At 41.1% G+C, this 19443-nt stretch overlaps 1 protein-coding gene across 1 annotated transcript; it reads left to right on the top strand.

The window, feature by feature from the left end:
- Positions 1 to 704: 704 nt before the first annotated feature.
- UNC93A (unc-93 homolog A) lies at positions 705 to 19185 on the top strand (the record flags this gene model as incomplete). The annotated part of the gene is made up of 8 exons (XM_082302321.1): positions 705 to 791; positions 3979 to 4160; positions 4943 to 5172; positions 8184 to 8309; positions 10691 to 10908; positions 12056 to 12191; positions 13772 to 13903; positions 18920 to 19185. 8 exons carry the CDS (start codon positions 705 to 707, stop codon positions 19183 to 19185), a joined length of 1377 nt encoding a protein of 458 aa, XP_082158447.1.
- Between the last annotated feature and the right edge of the window lie 258 nt (positions 19186 to 19443).

Genomic DNA, 19443 nt, shown 5'->3' with positions numbered 1-19443 from the left:
TCAATCCACTTCTCTTCTTGGCTTCTGCATTGATGAGAAAGATGGGGGGAAACCATTTTCATGAGTATGACTTGGTAAACTTGAAAGACCAAAGCCCCGAGGTTCCCCATGAATGAAGACTCTCCCACTTGCCAAGCAGCCAGCAGCCTTGGGATTCTGTGCTGCACAGTTACGGAGCTGGTGCATGCAGACAGAGCTGTGGCACAATGTCATTTCTGAGCACACTTTTGTAACCTTAGTTAAGCAATAGGCCTAATAAGATTTCAGTTCAGTGTTTAATCTTTGCCCTTTATGGATTTGTGTATCTTTATGGCAGAAAGCGATTTCACAGTTTGCAATTTTTTTCTTCTGTGCTGATCATAGTAGAGAGCCATTTCATGTCTGACTTGAACACTTAAATAGGTGCAAGTGTTGCAAAAGACTTACATACCCTGCCAATAAGACATCAGAAATGCCCTTGGGACCGCTGGCTATTGCGTATGTCACAACAGGTGAATGAGTAACAACTCTGTTTTTCAGTACTACTAAAAGTAAAGTTCACTGGCCAGTCTTCAAACAATTAACAACTCTCTTCTCTACAAACACAGAAAAAAAGTGACCTTTTCCAACAAGGCAAAAGCTGTTTTTCTCCAACTCAAATCAACCCCTGGAATAATTGGATCAGCTTTGCCCACCGGCAGACCTTTTGTCTTCTATGAATCAACATGGAAAGGAATCTTAAGAATGTTTTGGTCATTTCTTTTGGATTTTTACTTCTCTTTACTGCTTACGGAGGACTCCAGAGTCTACAGGTAAGTGGGGCATCTCCCACTAGTTATCAGGGCAGTTGGTCTGGAAGGGCATCAGGCCAACTGCTGGTGTGAAACACATCAGTGTTTCCATGGTCCTTGTGAAGAAGGCATGCACAGTATTTTTTGTGAGGTGGGTTAGGACATTAACTTGCTGCAGGTTAATATTCCTCACCCAGATCCACAACATTTACTAAATAGTTTATTCTAGTATTTCTCAAATAGTTTGAATACTTGTGTCATGATACTACTTTAGATCCACAAAACTTGTTTGAATGGAAACAGCAAACAAATTTAACCTGAGATGACTTTTCTGAAAAGAAAATACTGCAAAATGGAAAACAAATTTAATTTCTGGAAAGCTTTTGTTTTGAATATTTCTAAATTGCTCTGATTTTATAATAATTACTATTGTACACCAATGTAAAATAATACCAAATTATGCCAAAATCATTAAGTAATTTAAGTATAAAATAATGCAGTAATAATATAAAGTAATTTCTAGGCTTGTGATATAATGTAATAGCAAAAAATAAATTATTTTTTATTATTTTAAATCAAAGGCAGTTGTGGCTTGTATTGGCATTAACATCCTAAAACATGGTAGGAGAGATGGGCTTCTAGAATGACTTGGACACTCAGGATACCATTAGAGCTCAACTGTTTATCCAAAATAAATGACTGAGGGTTACTGTTGCTGTCTATGAATGCTTCTGAGTAGATAAACACAAGGAGAAACTTCTCAGACTAGAAGGCTCTGCTGGTCTAATCGAAGACATTCATAAGCAACTTAAGGCAGGATATTAACATACAGTCGTGATCAACTGGATCGGATTTTCCCACTGGAGTGGGAATCTGTGTGCCTTAAAGGTGGAACTTGATACATAACATGATGAACTTGTTTGCAATAACAAGAGGTTGACCTCATTTCAGGAAGAGGTGCCTCCTAGTTCTGTACATCTCTCTTCTCCTCTCCTTGAACAGCTGTTCTTTGCTGACACTGTCAGATTCTGAACTCAGGGCTGTTCTGCAAAAACTGTCCCAAAACTGGATGGAGATATTATGAGTTGGGGAGACTAATGAGGCAGGAGAAGATAAACCCTAGAAGCTGCAAGTCAGTCCCACCATCTGAAACGGCTGATCAGAGCATGGTGTAACAACACCAAGGTTATGGCTTCAATGCCCATACAGGCCATTTACTTAAGAGCTGGACTTGATGATACTGTGGGTCCCTTCCAACTCAGAATATTCTGTGAATATGTGAACCTGTAAGTACTGGACTGTTAAAAATTTTCATAATTCATTTCAATATTCCACTACCCAGAAACCCCCAAAAATGCCCAGAGAGTAACAATCATATTATTTTGGAAGCCTGGCTTCTAATTTTTGGAAGTTGCAGCTGACAAAACCAAGCATGTGACGTTTCAAAAATAAGACCTCTGAGATCAGGAAGCCTCTTTGCCTCTTTACAAAACAGCCATTCCAATTCTCAAACACCTTGACACTGCTCTAACAGAGAATGTCCTCACCTCACTGTCCTGCTGCCTGGTCCTCACCAAGGGTGCTGCATGACAGCCACCAGTCCTGCATGGCCAGACTGCACAGCCACTGCAGGCTTTGTAAGTGTTCCATGGAGCCACCAACAGCTTCACTCTACTACAGCGCTCCCCGGTGCCATCCCCTCAGCATCCAGTCCCCATTCCAAAATCATACTGGATCATATCAGCTATTAATCAAAACAATCAAGAAAATATTGACAAGCAGCACAGAACTGTAGAATGGTTTGGGTTGGAAAGGACCTTAAAGATCATCTCATTCCAACCCTCCTGCCATGGGCAAGGACACCTTCCACTAGACCAGGTTGCTCAATGCCTCATCCAACCTGGCCTCGAACACCTCCAGGGATGGAGTATCCACAAATTCTCTGGGCAACCTGTTCCAGTGCCTCACCACCCTCACAGTAAAGATTTTCTTTCTAAAATCTACTCTAAATCTCTCTTTTAGTTTAAAACTGTTGCCCTTCCTAGTCCTATCACTATCTACCCTTGTGAAAATTCATCTCCCCACTTTTTAATGTCCCCTTTGAGTACTGTAAGGCTGCAGTGAGGTCTTCCTGGAGTCTTCTCTTCTGGGTGAACAATCCCAACTCTCTCAACCTGTCTAGGAGAGATGCTCCATCCCTCTGATCATCTTCATGGCCCTCTTCTCCAACAGGTCCATGTCCTTCCTGTGCCAGGGACCCCAGAACTGGATGTGCTTCAGATGGGGACTCACCAGAGCAGAGTAGAGGGGGAGAATCACTTCCCTTGACCTGCTGGTCACACTTATTTTGATGCAGCCCAAGATGCAGCTGGCCTTCGGGGCTGTGAGCACACATTGTTGCTCTTGCCCAGCTTTTCATCCACAGAATTCCCAAGTCCTTCCCTGCAGGGCTACTCTCAATGAGTTCTCCCAGTCTGTACTCATGGCTGGGATTGCCCTGACCCAGGTGCAGCACCTTGAATTTGGACTTGTTGAACCTCCATAGGTTCACATGGACTCATTTTTCCAGCTTGTCCAGGTCTCCTAACTTGATCTTCTCATTTCAACTTTCAGAGCATCAAGACAAGAGAAGAACTATTTTGAGCATAAAACTATAAAACCTGGTTAGATCAGTAAAATGTTATTCCTTCTTTGTGAAAATGTGGGTGAACCAACTACTTTCAGCTACAAAGGGCTGCTGTGAGCCTATTAGGATATTTGGACCTTGGCCTCTGAAAAACTTAGAAATTATCAGACCTGTAGTTTAAAGCAAAGAACCTTCCAGTGTTGCTATGCCAGCTCTTGCAATGCAGATCTGAGGATACTCCTGCCTGAGACAAGCAATGAAGGTCAAGAAAAGAGGTTATCCTTCATTCAACTTGCTTTCAAAGAGAAACTCAAACAAATAACATCAAATAATCTAAAGAATGTCTTAGCAAAGCTTTGAATCTGAGCAATCCTCACCTGTTTTTATATCATGTTTTCATAAATGGTCTATCATTTTGAGGAAAATTCTAAGTCCATAACCAGCTGTTTTGAGGAAATGAGAGAGTAATACCCAGCCCCAGATGCTGTGTCTCTCTATTTCTGCCTGAAGCCACTCTCTGTACACCATAATACTATGTGCCTGTGATAAAATTTGTCTCAATCACTGTTTTTGTCCATGCAGAGCAGTCTCAACTCAGAAGAAGGCCTGGGTGTTGCTTCCCTAAGTGTTCTCTATGCTGCACTCATCCTATCATCCATGTTCCTGCCTCCCATCCTCATCAAGAAGCTGGGCTGCAAGTGGACCATTGCAATCTCTATGTGCTGCTACATCGCGTTCTCCTTAGGGAACTTCTATGCTAGCTGGTACGACTTAAATACTTTAACCCTCTCTGTTGTGTTCAAACCAAATAAGTAAGGGCAAAGTTATTTCTTCTTTTTCTTCCCCATACCTACTCTAACTCTGTGTTGCAGATTAGAAAGTTGGATGCAAAAGGTGCTACTTGCAACAAACAGAGATAAGTTAAGTCCAGCAGTAGGTGGACCAGAGAGGTGAAAATATGCAAAGAGTCAGAATGAATGCATCCACTCACCTACCTAAAGTGGCTTCTCTAACTCACGTTTGTAGCAGAGATTCCCCTTTGGGGGGAAAAAATAAATTAGAAGTTTCATTTAAAAGTCAAAAGACTTTTAGGGCTGTTTTTGAAAAGGTTGAAGGGAAGACTGTCTTCCAGCCATCTGGTCTGGGAGAAGAGGACCAGAGGAGGAGGCTAGCTCTTGCCTCGAGTTTTCAAAAGGTGAATGAACAACTTCTGCTCTCCAGTGACAGGGGTTGCAACTCTGTGGAGGAAAATTGTCATTATCCATCTTCTGAAGTGCATGTGCAATTTAATTCGCAGTTATGAGAAGTTAAGGCACATGAGCACAGACCTAGCCAGCCTGGCCTAGGCCTAGTCCCCGCACAGAGCTGGATATGCTTGCATACCCTAAACTTCACAAGCCTTTTCTTGATTCCCTGTAGCAGATTTATTGTATCATACAAAGGATAAATCTATTTCTTTGATGTCTATTTTTGCCTCTGGATCTTTGGGAAAATTATTATTATGCTAATGGATAACAACTATGCTAAATAAAATGTTCTTTGGCAGGTACACACTAATCCCAACCTCTGTGATCCTGGGCTTAGGAGGAGCACCACTCTGGTCTGCCAAATGCACTTACCTCACCATTGCTGGCACTTCATATGCTGAGAAAGCAGGAAAAAATGCAAAAGACATTATCAACCAATACTTTGGGGTCTTCTTTCTGGTGTTTCAGTCTTCTGGCATCTGGGGAAATCTTATCTCATCCTTGATACTTAGCCAATCTTCCACCAAAGGTAAAATGTATTTAAAATTTTGGCACTTTTTTCTATAAACATCAGCTAGTTCTAGATAGATAAGCGGTAAATTTCTGCAGCTGAGCTTTCATAGTCAGTGGAAACAGACACTTCAGATGAGAGTTAGCCCATTTGAGGATAGATGTCTGAAATAAATGAGATTAATTGCTCTCTGAAAGTGTCTATTTTCTATCAAAAATCAGCCATAAAGAGACTTCAGACAAATAGCTAAAAAATAGAACTCTATTGAATTCTATTTGAATTCTATCCCCATGTTGCAAAGCATAGATAGGCTGCAGAAAGTGACAGTCCTTCACATCTGACTTCTATTAAAAATGGATTAATACAAAAGGCAAAATACTGAAGCAACCTTCTTGCAAAGCTCATAGTATTGGGTTAGTTTGCTGTTAAATACTCAAGGTTAGTCAGACTAGTGCTGGTGCTTGCTGAAAATGAGTGCCTTACAGAACTGTCAAGAAGAAATAGCAGTAGCTGTTGGCAGGAGTCCTGTGCTGTATTTCAGGCTCAGACAGCAGATGCCGATGTAGCTTGAAGAAATCACTCAGCAGCAATGCCCTCATTTTCCCATGCATGTAATTGGTGTCAATTTAAAAAGGGCAGTTGTGAAGATAAATTAATATTTGGATGCCTCCTTAGAGATTCAACATGTTGTGGTGTCTTACCACTGCAGTCTCCTGTACATTCCTCATCCTGTCAAAGTCAGAACAGGGTTGACATGGAGAGAGCTTTCCATATACCCTGCTACTATGAGTAGCAAGAAGTTACCTCTCTTCCCTGGCTTAGTTAAGCTGTATGTTCTCTGAAGAGTTCTCAAACAGCTACTAGGTTAAAACTAAATGTCAGGAAGTTGGCATCAGGTTTTAATCTTTGAAGCTTTGGGTTTATGGCAAAGTAGTTGTCCCAAGGTGTGATACTTCAGTAGAATCATGCTTCCTTTAAACACAAGTTACCATAGGTGAAGCACCATTAAAGCAGAACGCTGGCAGACCTTTCCAAGTGCAGTGGAGCCCTGCTGACCTGATCACAGAGCCACATGATATCTCAGGAGGGACTGTCTGTTCTGATTTCACTTGCAGGGCAGAGGCGGTGTTGCAGCTGTGGGGTCTGTACAGACTGCAACCATTTGACTCTCCTCTGCCTCACAGCACACATCAGTTTAGCAAGAGGAATAAAACACTATTTTTTTGGTCTTGTAAATCCCTTCCTAGTTTTACGTCCAAGGATGTTCCTCCTAATTTTAAAGACACTCTTATTTTTTTATCTATTGCATAGAATTTAAAAAAGTGAACAGCTCTCAAAGCCAAAGGCCTTGCACACCTTCACAACAGTGATGAGCAGTTATACAGTAAGTTTCTCTACTGTGCCTTCTCAGTGAGACACAGCTTTAATCTAGAGGGAGCTTCTTTTCTGGGGACAGGGGGTAAGAATCTCCTGTCATGCAACGATTTTTTCTCTCCTCTGAGACTTGTGCAAAGGCACCCATTCATATTTTCATGTACTTAAAATGTATAATTTCACTGAGAAGTAGGAAAGATATAGCATGTATCTGGAGAATCAAAATGCGTAGAATTCAGACATGTACCTACTCTTGACATATTGCCTGCATCACTGCATCCAGACACAGCAAGGCAAAGTTACCCCATATGGTAATACCCCAACTGAACACAGTAATCAGTGTAAATTACAAGAGTCACCCTTTCTCACTCATCAATATTACAGTTTTAATTCAAGGGAAAGAGTGTAAACCCTGCCTTGTAGCTTGCATATGACTAATTGCATGTGCATCTTCAGATGATGCAGGAATTGATAAAAACTTGTTTTACACACTTCATCCATGTGACTCACCTTTTGCATACGGTAATTTTGCTGAAGGTCTGTTTGTCCATTTTTTGCTGAAGGTGGTAACCAGTGATTATAATAAGGTAATGATTTTCTTTAAGTTACTGAATTTATCTTATGTTGAACCTAAAGTTGTTTATGAAGCTGGTTAGACAGCTGATTCACAACACAGCAGCTTTGATTGGAAGCAATGAGGAAAAACACACTAAAAGTAGTTACACAGTAACTTAATTGAAAAATTACTGATCAACTCTTATTTAAGGAATCAGCCAAGGTGCATCTGTATTTATATATACTTATTATGCTTGAACCAGAGACAAATTCTGCAGTGAAAGCACTAAAATAATTGGGGGGGGGGGGGGGTTGGATCATCCTCCTCTAGGAAACAGCTTATTCAGGCTTGCACTTTGGGTTAGTATTTATTCTTTACCAAGAGGGTACTGGAGGAAGTGGGTACAGCGTTGTGGTGATGCAGCATGCATGAGTACGTACGTGCATGTGTGTGGCTTTGACTTATGCCCTACAGAGCTACGATAGGACTGAACAAAGCAAAGGTCTTACTCCAAACCCTGCTGAACTGTTCTAGCTTCGAGTGTGTTCTCAGAAAGTTATAAAGCCAGTAGTAAAATAATAAAGTCAGGAAAAGCAGGCTACTTGAAGGACTGCAATACCGGGTAATCATAATTTGAATTTATTAAAAAAAGATGTTTTGAGGTGGTTTCTGTTCCTATAACATATACAGAAATTATCTGGAGAGGGAAAATGTGGGATGGCTGTAAGAACTGAAGTCCATCAGTTCATTGCTGGTGTAAACTAAGGGACCTATTTCATGGGGTATTGTGATTAAGGGGTAAAAATATACACCCAAACTTTGAATATTGAAAATTGAGCTTGGATTCAGATTTCAGCCTCTAACTTTGGTCACTGTCCCCATGTAACCATTAATTCAGTGTTCAGTCTATTTCGTTTCTGTTAAACCAAATTTTTTTATGTTAAACTGGGATTCTGAAGTTACATATCTCTAAGCAGGAAAGATTTGAAAACCAGGACCTATCACTGAGCACTGGATTGCTTTCTCCTTAAATCCTTACACATAGTGTGGATTTATCTGATCTCTTCACTGACCTGCCTCTCTTTTGGTTCTTAATTAGTAGAGATCTCAGAAGAAGACCTGGAATGCTGTGGGGCATACAACTGCCTGACTGATACCACTAACACCACTGGGTCAGCAAAACCCTCCAACTCCTTAATCTACACGCTGCTAGGGGTCTACACTGGTGAGTAATCCACACAATCTTTAATCAGTATCACTGATTGAGGGCCTAGTACTTGTGGAGTCTAGCATGGCTTTGCAGATTAAGTTTCTGACTTTCTCCTTCAATCCAATTTGCTAAAGGAAAATAAGATGTGTGCGAGCTGTAAACAACTCCTTCCTAAATAATTCTAATGCTTTATGCCAGAGCTGTATCATTTTTATCCAAAGGAGAAAGATATTATTTACATTTTTCACCCGGAATAAAGCTGAAGCCCACTGTAATGACCCAAATTTCAGCCAGGTAAAGTGTCATATCTCCCATTTGGTAACTACAGCTGCCACAGACCTTCCTTGCACGAGGCTAGAAAAGAATTAAAGACAGGGAAGCTGTCATTAAAAGACAAAAACAGATGTGCAAGGATTCACTGAGTGAGGAAATTCCAAAAACTATCCCGCTCAAAAGAAGTTATTCTCTGGATAAAGGAAAGTATCTGGCAAGATGCACCTTAGCTCGGTCAAAATATCTTTGCAGTCTCTGGACATAGATGTACTCTCTGTGCTGAGACTGAAGTATGGAATTTGCCATACACTCCAACAGAGTGTGTACGATCCAGGCAGAGCCAGCTCTCAGTGCACAAGGGCATTGCAGCAAACCCTTCCTCTGTCCCCAGCCTCCACTCCTAATTGGTGGGAAAATGAAAAGAATATCCCCCCACTCTCCTCCCAGAGTGTACTGGAGCTGATTACTTTTGCCTAAAGGCATGTTTGTCTGTAAAGTTTAAATTTAAATTTGATGACTAACATATACAGCACTCCCTTAGGCTTTGTGCATGCAAAATGAATGCAGCCCTGCTGTCTACTGACCCCTCGTCAGTGGGGTTTCATTTTTCTTTTAAGCTCTTAATAAAATATACGCCTTTTCCTACCTCAAGGGAAAGTAAATAGCTAAATATTTCATTCACAGGCATTTTGTAATGTGTCCTCTATTTGGTGGCTGAATACATATTTTGCCCAGCTTAGGTGGAGGCAATAATGGATAAGTCTTCTGCTGTTTAGCTTTCTCAAGAACAGTGAATGTTTCTATTTATGCTCATACCAACCACTATTAAGCCATGCCATTATCTCCAAAAATTGCTCTTGATTCATTTAACATATTTATTAGTTATATTTTTCCTGAAAATGTGGATGTTCTACTCTCACCCACTTAAGTCCAGAAATTAGCCCATAAGTACTAATAAACACACTGGCAGAACCCATAATGACTTGAATCATGAAGGATTTACAGCTCAGCCACAGTGGGGAACCAGGACACTGGAGAATACAATTTCATTCTAGGAGACAGATGAAAAATAATGAGTAATAAAAAAATGAGGTCATTTATTGTAAATCTGCTGATGTATTTGGATATTAAAAGTTCACAGGAGAGACAATATCCATACACATAACACACGAGCACATTAAACAAGCAAAGTGGATGGAAAGAGGTGCCCGGTTCTCATCTTACTCTGATCTGCAGTTGTTTCCATGGATGGAATTCTAGTCAGCATAAGCGAGGAAACATTATCATGCCCTGCATCCATAATGAACCAATCAGTTATTAATCTATGGCTGTCTCATGTACATTATGAGACATGATAATCTTCTTGATAATATGAAAAAACTTGTTTTGATTCACTATACAAGCAACAAATCGGGACTGATACATTCATGATCATTTTCTGATTAACTACTCTATATTCTTTTATATGCTGCTTCTGCTAGGAAATTATGGGTTTAAAGCTATAACTTCCATCTTTTTCAAGTTAGCTGGAGCTGCTCACTATCATCTTCAAAACAGCACATATTCCATGCTCAAAGCATGGTTCTGAGCTGAAAAAAAAAAAAAAGGCACAACATACACTGGGTTTCAAGACAGCATTTATTTTTCTTTCCATGTATTTGAAAGAAGATCCCTGCTAGCCATGAAAACCTTGGCACTGGAAGTGAATACTCCTCTCTCTTGTTGATTTAAAATCTTCTGATAGCTCCCGAGGGAGCTGTTTCTGGCCAGCTCCCATCCCCGTGCCCCTGGATTGCCCTGGAAGGGTGAGCCATCGCCCTCTGCGGCCGTGCAGCTGGCCCAGCGGCTGTCACAACAGGCCAGCCACAGCTAAGCTGAGGGGATTTGCAAGTGCACAGCTGTATGCGGAAGAGTGAATGTAGATCCAGCCTTCTTGTTTATACAGAAATGGCCTTTACACTGAAGCGGAATCAGAGGCATCTGCCAAAATATCCCACAGAGAGCTAAGCACCAAGTCAGAACAATAACAGCACCAAGCGACTTCCCATCATTCTTCCAGCATTCCTCAGTTTTTCATGTACTTTTTGTTTTGTTGTATTTGTTTTTTTTTTTTTTTTTTGCAGCTAGTGGTGTGCTAGCTGTGTTGCTGGTTATTATGTTTCTGGACCAGATCAAATCTGACCAAGCAGAGACTGAGAAAGGAAAACTAGAGGCACCATCCTTTTGGTCTACGTTCCTAGCAACTTTCCGGCATCTTAAAGATAAAAGACAGTGTCTTCTAATCCCTCTGACAATGTACAGTGGGTTTGAACAGGGATTTCTTTCTGGTGACTACACAAAGGTGTGGATGTAAATGAAAGCCTATTTGTGTCTGATTTTTTTGTGCTGTTGTGTCTTGCTATTGCATCTGATCTATATTTACTAGTCAAAAGAAGATGTTTTTAATGGTGATTTGTGGATTGCAAAATTACTGCTTACTTCTACACGAATGAACTCTGAGTGACATCTTCAAACAGGAGAGGCCAGCAGTAAATATGTCCCTTGGAACTGCCTCAAAAAGAATGCAGTAGAGAGCTTAATTTACCAGTGGAGGCCACAGCAGAGAGCTACAGGTTCAAACTCTTCACCTTGTTGTAAATAACAAACTGGGAGAAAAGCCAGAAGCCAGCAAAGCTTTTGTATGTTCCTTCCTTCTGGTTTCCCTGGAGTTTGTATAAGTGCAAGTCAGCACACATTCCACATATTTTATTTTGACAACCTTTACAGTAAGAGGGCAAGTCCTCAACATGGCTGGCTGAAAGCCCTCACCAGTCACTAGTCCAACAGGTCCAGACCCTGATGGATTGCAATTATTAAAATCACCTCTGCTCCTCCAGTTTGTCAACAAACCTAGACACACAGCAGGTGTGTTCTCCAGGCATTTGTTGAGAAAGCCTCTAAACAAAAAAGCAACCATCCTGAGCTGCTTCTTCCATGCTTAAGGCTTTCAAACCTTGCATATAAATCAGATGGAAGAGTGCACTTGTTGCTGTGTTGGAACGGATTGAAAGGGGCACTCTGTGGCCACCTCCACTGGTCATATGCTCTTACAGATGAGGTCCTCTTCATTTTTTGGGAGCTGCTCTGTAATGACCATAGTGTCAGCTGTCTGATGAAAATGGACATCTCTTGGGCTATGATGGGAAGGGCAGAAAATTCCTAATGCTACTTCCAGGAGTTTTATTCGTATAGCAAGCAGTGCTCAGATTTGTTCTGCTTGTTATTCCTCTGTTTGCATGGCATCAGTCTGATTGGGAACTGGGTTAGGAATGTTGCTGCTGAAGGCCAACTATGTCAATATACCAGGGACTTGTCAGCAAACTCTCTAGCTGTGCTCTTTCAATCTCGTCCATGCTGGCTATTTACCAAATACTCAGGCTAAGATCCTTGAACCTTAGCTCTATACTTTCACCAAAGAAAATGTGGCCCCACTGTCCCTTCTCTTCCAGGTATATGTGACCTGTGCCCTGGGGATACAGTACGTTGGCTATGTGATGATCTGCTTTGCAGCTGTAAATTCCCTCTGCTCTCTGCTCTTCGGAAAGATCTCCCAGTTCACGGGTAGAAAACTTCTATTTGCATTAGGTATGTAAAGGTTACTTGAATGACTGATCCCCATAAGTAATCAGATATTACACTACTCCACTACTCCACCCTTTGCACATACAGAGGGATAGCTTGCTGTCAGCTATCAACTAAAACCAAAGTCAGTCTGGGGGCAAACTTCACAAAATTCATTCATGGGAAGAGAGGCAGCTCAGCTCACAGTTAAGCACTGTATTGCTGTCTTTGCCTTACATCACTTTGCTGGTGATGTAAGTTCAGCCTGCTTTTGGGGCACTATCTGTGCAGAAAGTGCCCTATAGCTTTGAGGCTTTATAGCTCTAATGCAGCCAGTGGCAAATCATCTTACAATGCAGATGTTGAGACTTACACTACAATAAGAAGGATTTCTCCACTGGGCTGAAACCTCCTCACCCTTATGGAGTGAAAGCAAATCACTGTTGACCTGAGTCTCAGAGAATGACAAACTTGGAAATTTGAGCAAAATTTCAGGAAAACTTTTAGAGGTTGGCCTGTTGTCCTTTTTAATACTTGTTCTATAAGGGGAAAAATAGAAGTCATGTGTCAGGATAGAATAACTTAAGGGCTTGTGTATGGGACAGTAATTTTCACATTGCCTTGAGAAGAGATTTGCATATTTAAGAACACCTCCCTCTCCAGAGAACATTATTCCAGTGAGTAACAGAGTATTGGAGGCATAAAAAAAATACCAAGAAATATTTCTTTTGTGCCTCTATATGCCCTATGCATGCTGAAGTGGACTAATGCCTTATTTCCACTATGCAATAATTTGTATTATTAGAAATATCACTGAATGGATCGCTATGCATCAAGACATTCTAGGCATTTTCTCCACAAGAAATTTTAAACCTGGACAAGGAAGAAGAAATTTAGAGCCCTTTCTGCTACATTCACTAGCTCAAAGATTCTTCTGTCTGTTCTAGGTGTGTGTCTCAGTCTATGAAACTCAGATTTAAAAAAACCCAAACCACCTAATAGTGACAATATGCAATTAAATCTCCCCCAAAACTGTAGTATTAGAAATGGAAGACCTCTGAATCTCTCATTTCTGTTTAGTGGTCTTTGTACTCAGCCTGTGAAGGTACACCCGTGGGGGGAGGAATCTGTGACTCGTTTACAAACCACTTTTTAAAAGAAAGACCCAAAGCCACCAGACCCTCTAGAAATCCTTAACTGACCCCTCTGGCACTGAAAGGAAACCTCATTTAAGGACAAGGCAGGGAGAGCAGAAAGATGTTTTCTCTGCCTTTCCACACGCCTCACACGGTGACTGCAAGCCTTCCAGAAGCTCCTTCTCCTACTCAGTGGTTCATGTGCTTTGGGCTAACAACCATATCAGCTCTGAGGATCTCTCAGCTCAGGACACTGCTCAGAATTATGAATTAGAGACTGTCAAAAGCCTGCATTGTCTTGTATTTCATGTGATATTAACTCAGCACAAAGCTCAATGAACCAGAAAGATTTAAAGATTGTCTTGTGCTCTTGTTGGGGATAGAATGAAAAAGTGTTATCTACCACTATCTGTTCTGATTATAAGTGCATCTGTATTTCTCTTATTTTTTTTCTTTCTAAATCAACAGCCACAGTTACAAACACAGCTTGTATAATAGCACTACTGCTGTGGAAACCTCATCCCAAGCAGCTTGCTGTGTTTTTTGTATTCCCTGCTCTTTGGGGCCTATCTGATGCTGTTTGGCAAACACAAACTAATGGTAAGTCCTGGTGACAATGAAATGTATTCTCTTGAAATAGAAAAATCTGTATGTTTGCATCTATGAAACAATGCTGCATAAAAATGGTAATGGCTTTAAGACAGATTCTAAAAGATATATGTTAAGTCATTGGAAAGCAGAAGAAATAGAACAAGTTGGGAGTAAGAAAGCAAAGTACTCATTAAACCAATTTTTCCAAGATAAAGAGAGAAGAATACTGCAGAACATGATAACAAGTATTCAGAATAAATATTCTGGAGGAGTATAAGTATTTAAAAGAAATTTAGAAACTACAAAGAATTGTACATTTAGTCTGTCTTTTGCAATAAAGGAGAGCACTCTGGATAAAAAATAGCTCAAAGCTCGGCAACAAAAGAAGAAGGAAATTGTCTGTTAGGAGTTATTGGAAAAAAATTGTAGGAAAAAAATGGAGAAAGCAACATTATGCAGCCAAGTAACTTCATACAGCTCTGATTTATTCCATTTCAAAACTCATAATCCAATGTGATAAGGCATAAGAAGGCAATAAAAAGGAACAAGGTCATGGGAAAGTTCTGCTTGAAGGAAGATAACAAACTAGAACTCTTTATCCTGGACAGGTGGTAAGTATGGAAAGCAATCAGTAAGGTAATTAATTATATGGAGAAGGGGACTTGAAATTCACTATTTCTGTTGATAACAGAACTAGTGGCACCAGATAAAGTTATCAGGCAGAAGCCTTTATGGAAATCAAAATAAATAGTATTTCTTACACAATGCATAATCAAAGTATGGAATTCATTGCCAAAAATTTAAGCTGGAATCACATCACTTCAGGGGAAAGTGGATTTTGGGACTACTAAAGGGTGGTGATCCAGTGGAAATCTCCAACTCAGAACATTCTTTGATTGCCAGAGTCAGGAGGACTTTGCAGGGAAATATCACTGTACACTTGCCTTATTTCTTACACCCTTGTCCCAGGAGTCTGTTACTGAAAGGATGCCATTGGACTCTTAATCTGATGCATGAGGTTTATTCTAACAATCTTTTATGTTCTGCTTTGCAACACAGTGCAATTTATTATTAGTACTGACAGTTCAGATAATGAGCTGATACAAACAAACTTCTGTAAGGGATTGTTTAAACCCATCCCTTAATGAAAACTAGGGACAATTCTTTTATGGAGGCTAAAGCCAGACTCTCAAGTGCTCGAGAGGGCAAGAAAGAGCGATAGTCTGTTATGACTTGAAGCAAAATCTACTCATGACTGTCAGTCACAATGTTTTAAAATAAATTCCATAGCCTGGGTCAGTAAGGCAATTAAATGGTCTCCCATCTGCTCCTGTATTTTACCTCTTATTTCGTGAATACTGTTTTCCTCTATCCCAAGTTCATGCTTGGCAGATGCCATAGGAATATGCATGTGGCAGGACTAGCTCCTCTGGGCACACAGCAGGTTATGTGTCTAGGCCTTCCTTCCTCTGATCCCTTTGGTTGTTTCAGGGGCTTAGAAGATTTCACTCACTAGATAAAGTGTCATGTTTCTCTTGGAGAGCCAGAGGGAAAACACGGCAGTCCACTGCCTGGCACTGACAGTGATCTCCTTTCAAGCACATGTGGAGTCCCTGCCTCTACACACAAGGGAGTGACCAGCCACCATCCTTCTCTGCCCCTGCAGCAGCTCTAGACCATATCCCCTAGAGGAGAGCTAGAACATACATCAAGGGACACCCTCTCATCATCTCACATCCTAGCCCAGAGCCTTGTGCCTTAGGTAAAAATTTCAAGTCAGTGGTCTTGATACTCAGGGTCATGGAAGGACAACACCAGTGAGGATTTGCTCTCTCTGAAGTAAAGCTGTTCATTCATTACCTGCTTCTTCAGCCACAGTCTTTCTGACTGCTCTGCAAGCTTCTTCCTAACACTCTTGAGAACCATATCTTAGTCTTCCACTTGGATAAAGGACTTGTCCTTTATCCTGTTTCTGTCTTGTCCAGAAGGCCTTGTCCTCAGATACTGTGCTTCTTTCAGAATCACAGACAGGTTAGGGTTGGAAGGGACCGTTGGACTTCAGATGGTTCAACCCCCTCGCTCAAGCAGAGCCACCCAAGCACAGCCACTTACTCAGGACCATGTCCAGAGAGCTTTTGATTTTTTCCAGAGAAGGAGACTCCACACCCTCTCTGGTCAACCTGTGCCAGTGCACAGTCACCCTCACAGTAAAAAAATTTTTCCTGATGTTCAGAGGAAACCTCCTGTACTTCAGTTTGTGCCCATGACCTCTTGTGCACTTTTCTTGGACACTGCTGCAAAGAGCTGGGCTTTGTACCCTCTCTTCTAGGATTTACATACCTTTGAGATGTCCGTGAGGAGCATGTTTCATCTGTTAGGTCCCTGCACAACTGACAAAAATGAATCTGAGGCCCACATTAGGGAGAAAAGGGGGTAAGTACAGAGGACCTAAGTGTTAGAGAAGGTGACTGGGAAGTGGCCGCAGTTTCCAAACCCCCAGATGAGGCAAAGGCAGCGGAAAATGCTTCATGCTTACTTGAGGGCAAGTGAACTCTGCAGCTATGTGACAGGATTAATCTCTATTTACAGCACTGTATCAGGTCATCTCCATTCTTATATTCCTGCAAGATACTTGTGAAAATTTCACATTTGTGTTAGCTTGGAAAACACCCAAATGTTCTTTTTCCTTGCATAGCATCTTTTTTTGGTCTGTACCTTACTCAGCTGTTTCACAGCTCCCATTTATAAAATTATACAAAGTTTGCTTTGTCACATTGTCACAGTGAAACATCAAGTGATGACATGAAACCTTGATAGAGATGTGCAGTGACATTACCCCACAATACTGCATCCCAGAATAGGCTCTTCAGTTTGACATACCCACATAGGACTAAATCTATTTTCCCCTTCAAAAGTTTTATACAGATATGCATAACATGAAAAATTCCCAGCAACAAAGATTATGAGGTGAGATAAGACCTCCAAAATAACACTGGGGACGAAGGACTGAGGTCCTTCCTTTGCTAAGCTCCCATGATGGAGCTTAGCTGCTTGGGCCTCAGTAGATTAACCAGTGAATACATAAATGGCACTGTGCCACATACTTAAAGCATTCTTTGTGCTGCTGTGGATATTTAATACTTGAGTACCCCCTAGAGGATATGTAGGCTCATGGTGGATGAGTCACTTCGTCTTACAAAGATTTCCTGACACAGTTGTGCTCATGTGTGGATGCTCTCACTTATTTCCAGTGAAAGCTACTTCATTTCAGAGCATGTAGTGCCCTTTCTTACCTAACTTGAGCACAGATGCTGGTATTACCCACTGACAAAAATTGCGCTTGAGGCGTAACAACTGAGGCGTAACAATTGTGTAGCACAGAGCTATCAGGTGGACTACAATAACACCAAGTTCTTTCCAGGCTGACTTGTGTCTTTAGAAAGGATATGAATGAGTCTAAAGAGTTTATAGAAATGGACTCAAATAATTTCCAGCAATCCTGTTATGTACCCATGCCTACTAGTACCAGGGGAAAAAAAGCATGCAGTGGTAAAAAACCAGGATAATTTCCACGGAAGTGAACCATAAAATTTCAGAACTAGCAGCCTCTCCACTCATTCAGCCCAGAAGGTCCTGCTCATTTAGGGAACTTGCTTCAAAATAGCAAACATACCAGCTGAGAACCAAAATCTTTACACATAGAACTGTCATGGCATCAGCAACCTTCCTATATTAAACTTCCTTTGTTACCTCACTAATATCTTCCCAGAAGATAAGACTAAGGATATCAGGAAATTAGTATGAACAACTTGTACTTGTTCATATATTAGGCAAAACTATGAAGGACTATCATATCTACACTCCACTCAGCTAGTTTAATGAACTAAGCACATCCTGTGATGCACTTGTCCAGATTTTCCATCCTGATTAAATTGAAACAGTTCAGTAAATGTCCTCTTGCAGTCATCAGGATACAGTAAGCTTTTACATACAGATGAAGTCTCCTCCTACTCAACAAAACTGAAGGGATAGTTGAGTCTACTCAGGTTTTCAAAGAACTTTGCATTCCTCTTTGCCTTTTGGCTGAATGTACATATTTCAAACAGACGTGTTGTTAGACAAGTGGATGAAAAGAGTCAAAGTTCATGATATTCTTCTCCTTCCCTCCATGCACACCACGTCCGAGTCCAAGGAAATGCCCTGTTCTTTATCACTGCTGGTGCTAGCTCAGCACTCAGAGGAAAGCAAGCTCTCTCTACCCTTCCCTGTGTGCTTCACTAGTCAGACCTGGAGGCTGGGAATCCCTCCCAGGATCCCAGTTTTGGGTGTGCAACTGACTGAACTCAGTGGGAGCTTCCCAGTGAACACAATGGCATTAGGATAATCAGCTGAAGTGAGTCTCTATATCAAGTAAGTTTTCCAGTTGCTGCCTGGAAGTTCAGTATGAATCAAGGATATTCTATTTGCCAACCCATCCAGGAGCTGAAAATTTGAAAACCTGGTTGGTTCAGAGAGACGTATCTTCTCTGCATACTAAATCTGGGCCCATGTCGTCCCTAGTCAAAACCACCTGCTGTGTGAAAGCCTGTAAGGATATGGTATGATCTTCTCAACAGTTATACGTGGAGAATCTACAATGTCAAGGCCACATTTGGACATCTCTTTCTCCTTACTTACTTGTTCATCAGTGCAAGAACCTTGACTTTTGTAGCTAATAGTTTGAAAAATAAACTTCCCACCATCTTACTTCAGTAGACCCCATCCTTCCTTCCTTCCTTCCTCACATTTTCATTCTCCTTTTCTCTGGTATTCTCTATTTTGTCATCTTTGCTCTGTTATTTCATGTTATAATTCACAGAAGCACCAATTTTTTAAGACAAAGCTTGTATTTTCCTTTCTCTGACATTTACAAGGGAGGGTCTGTCTTGCGCATTGTGGTCTACTTATTCCCTTTTCAGAAAATCCATGGTTGCAGACTTAATCTTCACAAGACATGTTTTCTCTTCCTTTTTTCCTTCCTTCCAGGACTCTATGGCATTTTATTTGAAAAGCACAAGGAGGCTGCCTTTGCAAATTACCGTCTCTGGGAATCACTTGGATTTGTCATCGCCTTTGGTTACAGCACCAAATTGCAAGCCTACATCAAACTGTACATTTTATTGTCTGTGCTTGTGCTGTCCATGGTGACGTATGGAGCAGTGGAATACCTCGAGGCTAAGAGCTCCCCTGGGACACCTACTGCTACAAAGAAGGAAAATGAAAGACCCCTCTCCCAGGAAACATGCATGTAATCCAAGAGGTTCAGAGTGATGGAGGCAAAGCAAACTGGCCAGCTCCTTACAGGCATGTCTCCAAGGGCGTTCCAGTGTCTACTGTATCCAGAAAGATGGTAAAGGAACAGATTTCAAGGCCATTATAATGCAAATATCTTAGGGGTAAAAATCTCCTTTGACATTTCACCTTTATAAGGGAAGATTGTCTGACTTCACCCTTTCATGCAGATGACCAACTTAATGTTTCCTCTTTTTATTTTAATAAATAAAGTCTTA

Source organism: Coloeus monedula (assembly GCF_965178545.1).
Source record: "Coloeus monedula genome assembly, chromosome: 2".
Lineage (NCBI taxonomy): Eukaryota > Metazoa > Chordata > Aves > Passeriformes > Corvidae > Coloeus > Coloeus monedula.
Note: the sequence above shows the minus strand (reverse complement) of the source record. Positions and strands in the feature narration are given on the sequence as shown.